Source organism: Cuculus canorus, chromosome 5 (genome assembly GCF_017976375.1).
Source record: "Cuculus canorus isolate bCucCan1 chromosome 5, bCucCan1.pri, whole genome shotgun sequence".
NCBI classification, from domain to species: domain Eukaryota; kingdom Metazoa; phylum Chordata; class Aves; order Cuculiformes; family Cuculidae; genus Cuculus; species Cuculus canorus.
The window spans coordinates 2,652,162-2,666,153 of record NC_071405.1 but is presented as its reverse complement, the minus strand read 5'-3'; the positions used below and the strand labels follow the sequence as shown (position 1 = coordinate 2,666,153).

The 13,992-nt window shown below is 47.2% G+C and overlaps 1 protein-coding gene across 2 annotated transcripts in view; it reads left to right on the top strand.

The window, feature by feature from the left end:
* The window catches only part of MAP4K5 (mitogen-activated protein kinase kinase kinase kinase 5), a 78,104-nt gene extending 64,568 nt beyond the window's left edge, over nucleotides 1-13,536 (top strand). For both annotated transcript variants that reach the window (XM_054067615.1, XM_054067614.1), the window contains 7 exons: nucleotides 1,083-1,186; nucleotides 2,222-2,399; nucleotides 3,715-3,783; nucleotides 5,146-5,238; nucleotides 8,058-8,128; nucleotides 8,811-8,866; nucleotides 10,366-13,536. In XM_054067615.1, the coding sequence (XP_053923590.1) occupies nucleotides 1,083-1,186; nucleotides 2,222-2,399; nucleotides 3,715-3,783; nucleotides 5,146-5,238; nucleotides 8,058-8,128; nucleotides 8,811-8,866; nucleotides 10,366-10,453 (659 nt within the window). In that variant the 3' untranslated portion in view covers nucleotides 10,454-13,536. The remainder of the gene's footprint in view (nucleotides 1-1,082; nucleotides 1,187-2,221; nucleotides 2,400-3,714; nucleotides 3,784-5,145; nucleotides 5,239-8,057; nucleotides 8,129-8,810; nucleotides 8,867-10,365) is intronic.
* The last annotated feature ends 456 nt before the right edge of the window (nucleotides 13,537-13,992 follow it).

The window sequence follows — 13,992 nt, the reverse complement described above, 5'->3', positions numbered from 1 at the left end:
TCACTGGGACGCAAAGAACGCTGGCCGTTATTAATTATAAGTGTAATTGACTTTATCTGGAATGTAGCACAACATTAATTACTGTGGGTATTTGAGTGGCAAGCCAGAGGGCAATTAGTATGCAATGGGTAATGTGCAGGAGCAGGGAAGGGATTGTGTCGCCGTACTCGGTGCCAGTGAGGCTGCATCTCGAATCCTGGGTTCAGTTTTGGGCCCCTTACACCAAGAAGGACATTGAGGGGCTGGAGCACATCCAGAGAAGGGAACAGAGCTGGGGAAGGGGCTGGAGAACAAAGGTTATGAGGAGCAGCTGAGAGACCTGTGTTGTTTAGAGAAGAGGAGGCTGTGTTGTCTGGAGAAGAGGAGGCTGAGGAGAGACCTCATCACTGTCTACAACTGACTGAAAGGAGGTTGTGGTGAGGTGGATGCTGGGCTCTTCTCCCAAGTGCCAGGTGATAGGACGAGAGGAAATGGCCTCAAGCTGCACCAGGGCAGGTTCAGACTGGACATCAGGAAAAATTTCTTCACCAAAAGAGTTCTCAGGCCCTGGCAGAGGCTGCCCAGGGAGGTGGTGGAGTCCTCGTCCCTGGAGGGGTTTAAAAGATGGGCCGATGAGATGCTTGAGGATCTGTTTTAGTAGTGGACAGGTGTAGTTGGACTCAATGATCTCAAACGTCTTTTCCAACCAAGCAAGTCTATGATTCTGTGGAAACATAGCTGCAGTGTTTGATCACTCTCAATGTAGAATCACAGAACGATTTGAGTTGGAAGAGACCTCAAAGCTCATCCAGTTCCAACCCCTCATGGGCAGGGACACCTCCCACTGGATCAGGCTGCCCAAGGCCCCATCCAACCTGGCCTTGAACACTGCCAGGGATGGGGCAGCCACAGCTTACTTGGAAGTTTAGCCTGGCAGCGTCTCTGCTGTGAACCAGATTCAGCAAATAAATCCAACCAGGCGATTCTATGAACTGATGCTCTTTCTTAAATGATTTGTAAAGACAGCTGGAGGGTGTTTTTCAAGTATGCGTTGAACTCCCAGGACTTAAAAAATATTGCTTTTGTTTGTTTGTTTTATATAGTACGAAATCCGTACACAGGACACAAGTACCTGTGTGGCGCATTGCAGTCTGGAATCGTTCTGCTACAGTGGTATGAGCCGATGCAGAAATTCATGCTAATAAAGGTAAGTATTTCATTTGCGTTTGGGACATTTAATCATTACACAGCTGTTGAAATAACCTTCACGGAGTTTGTAATGGAAACTACATCCCAGTCCAGTCCCATTTGTGGGTTCTGAGCACTTGGAAATCTGGTTTGAGGCATTTTAACTAAGTAAGTCTTATGACTGAAGTCAGTCAAGTGTTGGATCAAGCCCAGTAATAGTAATATTAATTAGTAATTAATGAGCCAACAGTGTGCCCTGGCAGCCAAGAGGGCCAACCATGTCCTGAGGTGCATCCGGCACACCATTGCCAGTAAGGGAGGGGATTGTCCCGCTCTGCTCCGCACTGGGGTGGCCCCACCTTCAGCACTGGGTGCAGTTTTGGGCGCCACGGGATGAAAAGGATCTGAAGCTACTGGGGAGCATCCAGAGGAGGCCACAAAGTTGGTGAAGGGTTTAGAGGGGAAGCTGTATGAGGAGCGGCTGAAGACCCTGGGTCTGTTCAGCCTGAGAAGAGGAGGCTGAGAGGAGACCTCATCGTGGTCTACAGCTTCCTCACAAGGGGAGGAGGGGGCACTGATCTCTTCTCTCTGGTGACCAATGACAGGACCGAGGGATGGCAGGAAGATGTGCCAGGGGAGGGTTAGGTTGGGCATTAGGAACAGGTTCTTCCTCCAGAGAAGGGCGGAGCGCTGGAACAGCTCCCCAGGGAAGCAGTCACAGCCCGACAATATTCCAGAAGCATTTGGACAACACCCTCCAACACATGGTGTCAGTGTTGGGGTGTCCTGTGCAGGGACAGGAGTTGGACTCGATGGTCCTCGTGGATCCCTTCCAACTCAGGACATTCTGTGATTCTGTACTAATTAGCAACAACAGACCTATCCTATACCTCTCCACGACATAATGTTGCTCACAGTTCGTGTGGTCTTAAAAGAGCACTCTTAGCAGTGAAAAATTCTTCTCTATCTTTTATACTTCGTGCACATTATTTTAGGCTTCTTATTTCCGAGGTCAAAGGGAACTTTACAAATGCCGCCTGATGTTTTTTTCCAGCACTTTGATTTCCCTTTGCCAAGCCCTCTGAATGTCTTTGAAATGCTGGTGATCCCAGAGCAGGAGTACCCGATGGTCTGCGTGGCGATCAGTAAGGGTGCTGAGCCAAATCAGGTGGTTCAGTTTGAGACAATCAACTTGAACTCTGCGTCCTCGTGGTTTACAGAAATCGGTGCAGGTAAGACTGTGGTCTCTCTCGCAGCCGTGTTAGTGCCTGGTAACTGTGGGATAATATCCCATCCTCAGAAGTCATTTTGAAACCCTTTAGCTAAGAAAAATGATGCAGCATCTCTGCTTATAGCACCTTCCAGTACCTGAAGGGGCTGCAAGAAAGCTGGGGAGGGACTGTTCGCAAAGGCTTGTGAGGGGGATGAGGGGGAATGGGTATAAACTGGAGAGGGGTAGATTTAAACTGGACATAAGGAGGAATTTCTTCACTGTGAGGGTGGGGAGGCCCTGGCCCAGGTTGCCCAGAGAAGCTGTGGCTGTCCCATCCCTGGAGGTGTTCCAGGCCAGGTTGGATGGGGGTTGGAGCCCCTGATCCAGTGGGAGGTGTCCCTGCCCATGGCAGGAGGTTGGAACTGGATGGGCTTTAATGTCCCTTCCAACCCAAACTATTCTATGATTCTGTGAAAGCACGTTGCAGCTGATCTCAGATTCTTTCTGCAATGACCTGGCAGCTTCAGTATAACCTCTCTGTCTTCAAAGGCTTCGGTTTTAGACACATCTTTATTTTATTCTCTTCATTTTCTTAAACAGTCACACAGAACCTGCTGATCACAACCACAAATAAGAACCCATATTTTTTCCTGGGACCAATCTTATTCTTCTTTCCTCTTCCTTCCCATTTAAAGACTCGCACAACTGCATTCTTGCCTGTCCCCCAGCCCTGGGGGAGCCTCGTCATCATGAGCTGGTTATTAATAAGTAAAAGGTTCTGTTTTATCTCCGAAAGCTGGTTGATATCTTGCAGATTATTTTCTCTGCCGGCTTTGCTGAGTATACTTTTTTACATTTAAATACTGCTTTTTAGCAGCTGTACTAAGAATTTCATTAATAAAGACTAGAAAAACTATTAAACCTAGTTTAATATCAGCACAATAGCATTTCCAGATGTGAATTTATGGGAGAAGAACTTTTTTTTAGGAGCGAGGATTCCCTTGATGATTCCTTTTGTTCATTATCCTGCCTCTGCGTGAAGGAAGCTGACTTGCTGAGCTGTAACATCAAATGTATTTTATGCCAATAAACAGTAGTGCTTTCATATTAAATACCTGCTTTGAACAGATGGGTTTGTAGACCCTGTACTCCTTCCAGAGCAAAAGAATGATTCTGGCATTACACAGCCTTAAAAAAATTCAAGAGAGTAACAGATATTGTAGATGCAAAAGACTTGTGGGGTACTGAGAAGGCTGTAGCAGTTGGTGAGAGGTTACAGGGAGGCTGCGTTCAGTCGTTTGTGATATAAAATGATCCGTTTTCTTTCTCCCAAGGCAATCAGCAGCTGGATGCCATTCATGTAACGCAGCTGGAAAGGGACACCGTCCTGGTCTGCCTGGACAGTAAGTGAAGCCGCTCGGCTGGGCAACTTTACTGCACCTTCTGAAAAATTCGTTTGGCCACAGTTGTTGATTTTAACTCTACCACTAGTTAATTTTTCTCCATTCATTACTACTTCATGTTATAAGGTTTGCAGAGATACAGTGCAGATAAGTGGGTTTTCATTTCGACTCCAGTGATTCCAGTGCTGGTTGATGAGAAGCAAAACTTGAGCCGGCAACGTGCACTCGCAGCCCAGAAACCAACCGTGTCCTGAGCTGCATTCAAAGCAGTGGCACCAGCAGGGAGGGAGGGGATTCTTCCCATCTACTCTGCTCTGGTGAGACTCCACTTGGAGTCCTGTGTCCAGTTCTGGAATCTCCAGCATAAGAAGGAGATGGAGCTGTTGGAACGGGTCCAGAGGAGGCCACGGAGATGATGCAAGGGCTGGAGCACTTTTGCTCTGGGGACAGGCTGAGAGAGTCGGGGTTGTTCAGCCTGGAGAAGAGAAGGCTCTCAGGAGACCTTAGAGCAGCTTCCAGTACTGAAAGGGGCTCCACAGGGAAGCTGGGAAGGGGCTTTTGACAAGGGCCTGGAGTGATAGGATGAGGAGGAATGGCTTTAAATTGGAAGGGGGAAGATTTAGATAAGACATTAGGAAGAAATTCTTCACGCTGAGGGTGGGGAGGCCCTGGCCCAGGTTGCCCAGAGCAGTGGTGGCTGCCCCATCCCTGGAGGGGTTCCAGGCCAGGTTGGATGGGGCTTGGAGCCCCTGATCCAGTGGGAGGTGTCCCTGCCCATGGCAGGGGGTGAGACTGGATGGACTTTAAGGTCCCTTCCAACCCAAACCATTCTATGATTCTGTGATTCTGCTTTTCCTCTCCCTATGTCTATCATTCTTGTTTCTTTTCAAAATGAAGTGTAATGCAGCATCGCAGATCAGGTATTTTCTGATCAGAAGTATTCAAAATTGACTTCGAAAAAGCGACAACTGCCTGTTTCATATCCTAGCAGGACGAACTCTCCATTGTGCAGGGTAATAAAACCACAACCCGTATGCATCAGAAGTTAATACCAATTGGAAGTTTGCAGTGCCTTAATCTGCCTTAATTTCCAGCCTGTGCACTGCATTCACATTTCTGCATTGTCTGTTTTGTGCAGGAAGGCTGCCCGCGGGGTCTAAAATGGTACAAATTATAGAGGAAGGTTTTCTGTCTTTATTTTGAGCAAAGGATGCCTAAAATGAATCCAAGAGCAAACACTGTAGATGTCAGTTGGGTATTTTTTTGTGCCTGAAAGATGATGTTAGTATTTCATACATAAAGCCATCAGTAATCCTTTTCAGCAGCAGGTTTTAATACTTGTTTTCCTGTTTTTTTCTTGAGAATTTGTGAAAATAGTGAATTTACAAGGGAAGTTGAAGTCAAGCAAGAAATTGGCCTCTGAGCTGAGCTTTGATTTCTGCATTGAGTCAGTGGGTAAGTGATTTGCTTCTCTATCATCTCTCAAGAACAAAGAACTTAGAAGGGCGAGTGGTGAAGGGTTTTTAGTCCTCTAGACTGGTCGAGTGCACCCAGTGGGGGCTGACACTCAACACTGCCTGTGCCGGGGGATTGTGAGCTGTCTCTTTGTCTCCGCGCTGATGAAGGTAAGGCAGCTGCTAGATCACACGTCCCATCTGCATGCGTTCCCATCTGGTGTCGTTTAGGGTTTATAAGTAAGATGTATCACGATTTGCTTGAACAAAAGTCTGACCAATCTCTGGTCGTTTCCATAGAACTGAGAAAAACCTTTGGGGAGGAAAGTATTACGTATTTATTAATACGTATTATGTGTTTATTAATACATCAATTTGGGTTAGTCTTCTAAAAGCCAAGATTTTGTTTAAAGTGATAGCACATCCATTTTTAACCGTATTTTATGGTATTTGAATGTAATTCTTAGCCGTTGGGCTGCTGTCCCTTTAAACTGCTAGAGGACAGCAGTTCTAAAACTTGACCTGTAATTGTCAAGCAAGTGTTTTCTGCTGTAATAAGCTATCAGAAATATCTCATTAACATAAATTTAATAGTTCCATTTCTCAGAAACTGAACTTCTCTCTGGAATCAAACTCAGTAAAGACACAATGTGGTTTTGGTAGGAGTTGTTTACAACATGCTCTTCTGCAAGTTGAACTGAGTAGTGTGTTCGGATCTGTGTTGTCTGACACCTTTCTCGGAGACACGAACACTGGGAATGAGGGCACCCTGAGCAAGTTTGCTGATGACGCCAAGCTGTGTGTCGCGGTCAACACGCTGGAGGGAAGGGGGGGCATCCAGAGGGACCTGGACAGGCTGGAGAGATGGGGCTGTGTGAACCTCATGATGTTCAACGAGGCCAAGAGCAAGGTCCTACACCTCGGTCAAGGCAGTTGCAAGCACAAGTCCAGGCTGGGCAGAGAACAGATTGAGAGCAGCCCTGAGGAGAAGGACTTGGGGTGCTGGGGGAGGAGAAGCTCAACATGAGCCAGGAATGTGCGCTCGAAGCCCAGAAACCAACTGTGTCCTGGGCTGCATCCAAACAGTGGGACCAGCAGGGCCAGGGAGGAGATTCTGCCCCTCTGCTCCCCTCTGGTGAGATCCCACCTGGAGCCCTGTGTTCTGTTCTGGAGCCCTCAGCACAGGAAGGACATGCACCTGTTGGAGTGGGTCCACAGGAGGCCACAGAGATGATCTGAGGGCTGGAGCATCTTCCCTATGAGGCCAGCTGAGATAGTTGGGGTTGTTCAGCCTGGAGAAGAGAAGGCTCTGGGGAGACCTTAGAGCAGCTTCCAGCACTGAAAGGGGCTCCAGGAAAGCTGGGGAGGGGCTCTGGATCAGGGAGTTCAGGGGTAGGATGAGGGGGAATGGGTTTTCAGCTGAAAGAGTGGAGATTGAGGTGAGGTCTTAGGAAGCAATGTTTTGCTGTGAGGGTGGGGAGGCCCTGGCCCAGGTTGCCCAGAGCAGTGGGGGCTGCCCCATCCCTGGAGGGGTTCCAGGCCAGGTTGGATGGGGCTTGGAGCAACCTGATCCAGTGGGAGGTGTCCCTGTCCATGGCTGGGGTAGAACTGGATGGACTTTAATGTCCCTTACTACCCAGATTCCTTGAGCATCTTCCATTGAGGAATCTGATTCCAGATTCCTTGAGCATCTTCCATTTGGAAGACGTTTGTTGACATAGATGTTCTGTATTTTAGCAGCGGTTGGTGAAGCAGTGCACGTTCTACAACCTCTCTGTTTAGATGTGTGAGACCCATCCAGAAGGAAGATATTTTTAATCAAGCCTGTAACTCTTCCCTGCATTCTGGCATGTTCTCATTAACTGCTGTGCTTGTGTCAGCCAACATCTCGTGCTGACTTGTGCACAGTGTGACTCAGCTGTTGCCTTTTCCTTGAACTCCGAAGGAATTCGTAGACAGAAGCATTTATTTCAAAGTCTTGCACTTAGCAGCCCGCACTGAATAACCTGAGCGGTTCTTTATACTCCAAGGGGTCTCTTAGGAATCCAGGGTGTTAAAGAATTGCGTTCTCCGGTTGCAGAGCGGAGCGGGAGCAGCAGGTGAAGATCAGCCTAAGGCCGCGGCGACAAGCGTCGCTGTTGGGATTCTGCTGAACGCCTTTGTTCTGTGTCCTTAGGACATGGCAAATACTGAGCAGATACAAAATGTGATTGGAAGGAATAGTAAAGGAAAACAAGGAGGATGTAAGAAAATAAACCACGGTGTAAAGCGTGCTTTGGTAACACTGGTTAAAGAACACCAGACTCTTCATCCATTCTTTTCAGCAGTTTGGTATTTAAATCATTTGGAGCAGGTGGCATTCTGTGTTGTCTCCTTGGCCCTGGGTGGAGGACTCCTCTCGTTTCTCGTACTCGGGGCTGTTTTGCAGTAAATATATTAACTCAAATGATGTGTAATTTCCAGCAGCCCACAGTGTTTTGGTTGGCAGCGTGTTTATACACCTCCAGAGTCATTAGGAAAACAATGACCCAGAGAAGCGAAAGGGAGAAAAGGAAAACCAGAGATGTGGATGCCTGTGCTGTCTTGGCAAACGGGGAATGCCCAAGTCCTGTGTTTGGAATTGCACTTTAAAAAGTGATGTGCGTCTTGGATTCAAATAGTAGCTCAATCCAGTTTTTCTATGGTGACTTTGGAATTTGGTTCTACAGGATTCCAAGTCTCACCACGTGCTTTCTCCACGCGCTTCCCATTATCCGTGCTGGTGAGGAACCCGAGTTTCTTTGGTTCAGATAAGCCTAACTTTGTGCCTCTACTTTGCAGTGTGCCTTCAAGACAGTGTGCTGGCCTTCTGGAAACACGGCATGCAGGGCAAAAGCTTTAAGTCAGATGAAGTAAGTAATCTCTCAGCTTCTCCACATTAATATTTTCCTGCTCCTTACTCACCATTGGATCCTTTGGCCCCTCTCACTGCTTCCGTAAAGATTCTGCTTGTTCTCCGTGTTGGATCGCTGCAGCTTGCTGGCTGTTTTCTCTGACTGCCTCGTGTTGCTCATGATAAAGCTCTGTTTCCAAGAACATCAGTAAGAGACTCCTGAGCTGGTTCTGCACAGAGCCAGTATGGATCTGGTGTAAGAGCTTTTGGGGATCCTGGATGAAAAGCTCAAGTTGGCAGCATCCCTTTAAAAAAAAAAAAAGACACTCTTTGGTTTTCTTTTCTTCTTTTTTAAAGTGTTCCTTTAAAAAAATTGCCCTTTTTTAATGGCATTCTCTGTGAGAACGCAGGGAGAGTTGGTCAGTCGCTGCTGACAAGGATTTGTTCAGCATCCTCTATCTGTGCCACCGAATTGTCTCCACCAGTAACAGTCTGTAATACCAAAATTACTTAAAATAAGTTGTATTTTGTGAAATTTAAAGCACTGCTTTGCAGAGCGTCAGTTTATCCAATTCAGTCCCATAATTTACATCAAATTACATTTGAACTTTTTAAGAGACACATTTTTTTTCCTTCCAACTTGGGCCAATAAATTTCCTTTTGCCACTGAGATGGACGCTAATGTTTCCTTTTTTCCACAGGTTACCCAAGAGATATCGGATGAAACCAGGGTTTTCCGCTTGCTGGGATCAGACAGGTAATCGCCTCGAAGAAACATAAACCTTCTCTTTTATTTAAACCAGCTTCCCAGCTTCCAGCCAGCCTCGGATCTGTCTGTAGGCAGTCTCGGGGAGATCAGTGACACTGTCAAACATTTAATTAGTGATTGCATTAGTTAATTAGTCTGCATCCAGAACTATTACAAAGAGCCCCTGTGAGCTCCCTCACTTTCCACTGCAGAGAGAGAAGTGAGAACGCAAACACAGGCGTATAGAGATACAGTGTGAGGGGATGAGCCGCAGGGGGAGGCGAGAGCTGCCTGTGGTGTTTGGGAAGCAGAGTGTCCAGCAGCATTCTGGAAAAGCCTGCTTCCAGCTCGGATTCCATGGTGACCTGGTGAATCATCTCGGTAGCTGGTTACTTAAAAATAGTCTTCACTGCTCTGGACCTCGAGCTTTAGAAATAGCAGAGCCAACAATCATGAGTTTTAACACACGGTGGTTTCAATTCACCCATTACTCACAGAATCATTAAGGTTGGAAAAAACCTCTCAGCTCATCCAGTCTTTTGTCAGCCCAACACCAATGTTCTGACTAAACCGTGTCCTAAAGTGCCACATCTACACAGTTTTTGAACCCCTCCAGGGATGGAGACTCCACCACTGCCCTGGGCAGCCTCTGCCAGGGCTTCACCACTCTGTTAGTAGAGACCTAATAGTTGGTTTTTTTCAGATAGAATCATAGAATAGTTTGGCTCAGAAGGATCCTCAAAGCCCATCCTGGCAGGTCCACCCCCCCTGCCATGGGCAGGGACACCTCCCACTGGCTCAGGCTGCCCAAGGCCTCATCCAACCTGGCCTGGAACACCTCCAGGGATGGGACAGCCACAACTTCCCTGGGCAACCTCTGCCAGTGCCTCACCACTTTCATCATGAAGAAATTCCTCCTTATGCCCAGTCTAAATCTGCCCCTCTCCAGTTTATCCCCATCGCCCCTCGTCCCATCCCCACAAGCCTTTGTGAACAGCCCCTCTCCAGCTTTCCTGTAGCCCCTTCAGGTACTGGAAGGTCGCTATAAGGTCTCCTCAGAGCCTTTTCTTCTCCAGATGTGTGGATGTGGCGCTTAGAGACATGGTTTATTGGTGGAATGGGCAGTGTTGGGTTAAGGATTAGACGTGATGATCTTAAACGTCTTTTCCAACCTAAACAATTCTGTGATTCAGAGTCAGTGAGGATGGGGTTTGTAACGCTTTGCGTATGCCCACGGTTGAGAGGGGCAGAGTGTTATCCAAGGAGCTGCTCCTCATTCTCTTTTCCTTGTGCGTCCTGCTGCGGCATTTCCATCAGAAGTGACGCTGCGCGGTGTGGAGAATCGGGTCCCTAATTCAAAGAATAAAATACACAAGATATTTAGAACAATCGCTTCGGTCTGTAGAAAGCTGTGAGCAACGAGCTTGTTCCTCCACAAAGGTTAAACCCTGTGACTCTATATTTTGCCGCTAACCGTTTTGTGCTTTTGTGTTTGTGTCTGGTTGCAGAGTGGTGGTGTTGGAAAGCAGACCGACCGAGAACCCCACGGCACACAGCAACCTCTACATCCTGGCCGGGCATGAGAACAGTTACTAAGCAACAGTAACCCAACGCACATAACAGAGTGGATTTGCCACGCGAGGAACAAAGAAGCATTAGGAAACTCAGTACGAGCGGGACTGTGACTTACTGTTTCTTTTCTTGACACCTAAATATTGTCATTTTAGGGTGGAAATCAATACATTTTTCGCAGCTGGGAACAGCTGGTTCTGTCTCTTTGCCACTGTGTGGTTGGTTATATCGAGTTTGCTTAATAAAAGCGGTGAGGTTAGTAGCCCTTTACTCGTTAGTTCTAGGGAAACGGAGCCTTTAACAAATGGTTTGCATTAAAGGTGCCATAAAGTGTTAAATATTTTACTTCCCTTGGGATTTTCCTCCTGTTCTGTAGATACAGACACAGTGCTGGCTGTTTCCCGGTTTTATACTGAGACTTATTCTTAATTAAAAAGGTTTGTGTAGGGATTGAGAGGTATCTGCAAAGCTTTTGGGTTTTAAATCTGCCATTCGGTATGGCTTTGTATAATAGACTATTTAATCCTTATTTATTAATCTGCTGCTAGGACGGTGTAATGTATCTAACTTTTAGCGAAGGAAGGTTGCAGAGCAGCTTACAGGTGTTTTTTTTTTACCGTTGTATAAAGATTTGATCATTCTTTTTTCTCGTAGGGATGTAGTGCGTTACCGAGGGGTGCGTTACAACGTCGGTTGATCTTGTAAAAATGCAGTTTTGTACAACAAAAGTATTTTGTATTGATTTTTTTTTTTTTTTTTGGCTTGCGGAATTGCCATAAAAGGGATTTTCTTATTTCCTACGAGCTGTAAGGTGTGTGTACACAAACCAGAACGTTGATAGCAGACGTGTTGCTACGGGGTGGGTGTGTACAATAAAACAGATGTGTGCGTGTGCGTTCAGGTGACCGGCAATGTGTATTTATATATATATATACTTTTATATATATATAAAAGTACAATAGCTATATGCTTTATTTTCATAAATTAGGGCTAAGCCTTGGGAGGTGAAATGGAAATTGTACCTGGTCGCCATCCTTGATGAATGAAAGTATCCTGTATCCGACTGCCCACGACGTGTAGTTTATTTATGCTATTCCGGTGGGGAGCCCGCAGCGTAACCGGCCTCGCCAGCCGTGTTGTTGGCACTGCGGTCAGTCCGACAGCCGCTCGGAGAGGGCTTTTCCCCGGCTGGGTAGTATAAATAAATATGATAAAACCTAGTATTCTATATTAAAGCTTTCGATCACTTTTTCCCTTTCTCTGTTTTGCCACCTGCATTTTTCTTTCTTTCTCCATGAAAGAGTCCCAGCGGTTCCTTTCGCCTTCCTCATTAATTACACTTCTCGAGGTACCGTTCAATACAAACACAGACTGACTGCAGGAGAGCATCTGGTTTTACTACCTCACGTGAACGTGCTGGTTCTGCTGTCGGCAAACACGATCCGCAGGCAGGTACAGCGGCAGCGCGCGGACATTTGAACCCAGGGAATTTTAACCGAAGCCCTGCAGCACCCGCTGCCTCTTGGGTGTCTGCGATCGGCTCCCTTAGCCAAGGCAGGGCAGAACTTCGCACCTCACTCTATAAAGCAGCCAAGGGAAGGGCGGTACGAGGGCTTTGCCGCTCCGACGGTCCCGCTGGCACCGTTTGGTCTCACCTCACTGGGCTGTCGGCACCAGACGGTGCGATTCATAATGGAAGAGGGGCAGAGCCGGCCTGGCACAGGCGAGGACTCAGTGACGTCTGCTTGTTACCAGGGGCAGCTGCAGTTTGTGTTCTGGAGGCCTGGAAGGGAAAAATAGACCTGCGCACAATTTTATCCACTTAGCGTTGTCATTCAAAATTAATTCTCATTACTGACTTGATATTTAAATCAAGTTGAGCTTTTCACTTCTGAGACTGTCGCGAAGTTTAATTAATAGTGTACAGGTAAAACTTAAAAAACGATCCGCAGTTATGTTTTAAGTGGCCGGCTCTAACTTAATCAGCGGCATTGAAAGCAGGACGTGTAATTTCTGTGTCTTAAAGAAATCGAGCTCTCTAGTACTGAAATTACTTCCCGGTAGGGAACAGCAGTTGGTGATTAACTCTAAGGGTCGAACTCTGTCTGCAAAGACTTGAAAACAAAGACAAGGTGAGGCACCGGGTGGAGATATTGTAGGGTAAATGCTTTCACTTAATTTACCTCATCCAGTGCAAACAGAACTCACGTTCTCCTTGCAAACACTTACAGAGCTCTAAGGAACTGGAGAAATCTGTAAATCAACTGGGAATATTGCTGGGGAGTAACTGGAGTAAATGACACCGTCATGCCAACATCACGAGCTGAAGGCGTTTGTCTTTAAATGACTGGTGAACCATAAAACAACTCTGGAAAGCCCTCCTGGAACCAAACCTTTGAGCTGTGGAAGCGTTTCTGGTGGCACATCCTGAAACACTTTCTCTGGTCTGGGTTTAAGGGCGTTTTTTGTGTGCTCTGCAAGATCCTGTTCCCTAGCGTCCAACCTCACTTAGTGGTTTAGCGTGTGTCGTAGCTGAACCAGCCAGTCCGGGTGGCTCCGAGTAGTGTCGTTTGCATTTGTTACTTTGGTTTTGTCCATATCTTTGTCTGGTTTTGTGACATTTCAACCTAGGTTGAGAAAGCCGCGTGTGCGGGTTTGGAGTTGATGACACAAAAGGTTGCTCACCCCTACTCTTGACGGACGTCAAAGGATTCGTTATTCGGTGCACAAGGTTCATGTGTTCAACTTGAAAGCCTTAACCCAGGCTCCTGCTGCTCTTTCAAGTACAAACAGTGTTGAAAATCAGCCTGTGGATGAGTTCTTGATTCATCATAACTGAGAAACACAACAGTAATTGTGATGAGACCTCTTTAAAAGCCAAAAGGTACAGCGCGCCGGTGAGCCACTGCGTCTCTGAAGGGAAAGGACAGAGGGAGAGACTTTGGAAATGTACTTTTTACCTTCTTTAGTCGTTCGGTTGTAACGGAGACTCTAACTGCACTCCTCCAGTTTGCGTAACCAGGTGTCGTTCTGCGTAGTTTTCTGTTGCAGTTCATTTCAGTCTATGCCAAATAAACTGTGCTGTATTCCATACCGGGACGTGGTGTGGTCGATTCCTGGGAACAACACTGTATTGGACATTTCTTGAAGGACGTCTGCTGGTCTGCAGCTCCTGTGGCACGGTGGGAAGGGCCTGACCAGGTCTGGCTGCTCTTCTCAATCCTACAGCCTGCCTGGGAGCCACGTGATGCCTCCAAATCATGGTGGATCAACAGCGGGAAAGGGAGGCTTGGGGATGGCATAGGAATGAGTCATTGGAATAGCAGGGGATACCTCTCCCCAGCTTGTGCTACGTGCTCTGCTCCAGCACAGCCCCGTTGGCCTGGGGTCACTGGAACCACGCGTAGGTTATCTGGGTTCCAAACCAGAGGTTGGTGCCCTTGTGGCTGGTCCGTCACGGTGGCAACGTGGTGGCTGGTGGGTGGCTCTAAAGAGCGTGAGAAAATGGGAGCGAGAGCATGTGGCGCTTGCCCTGTGCACAGCTCAGTCTTGATTGGATCTCA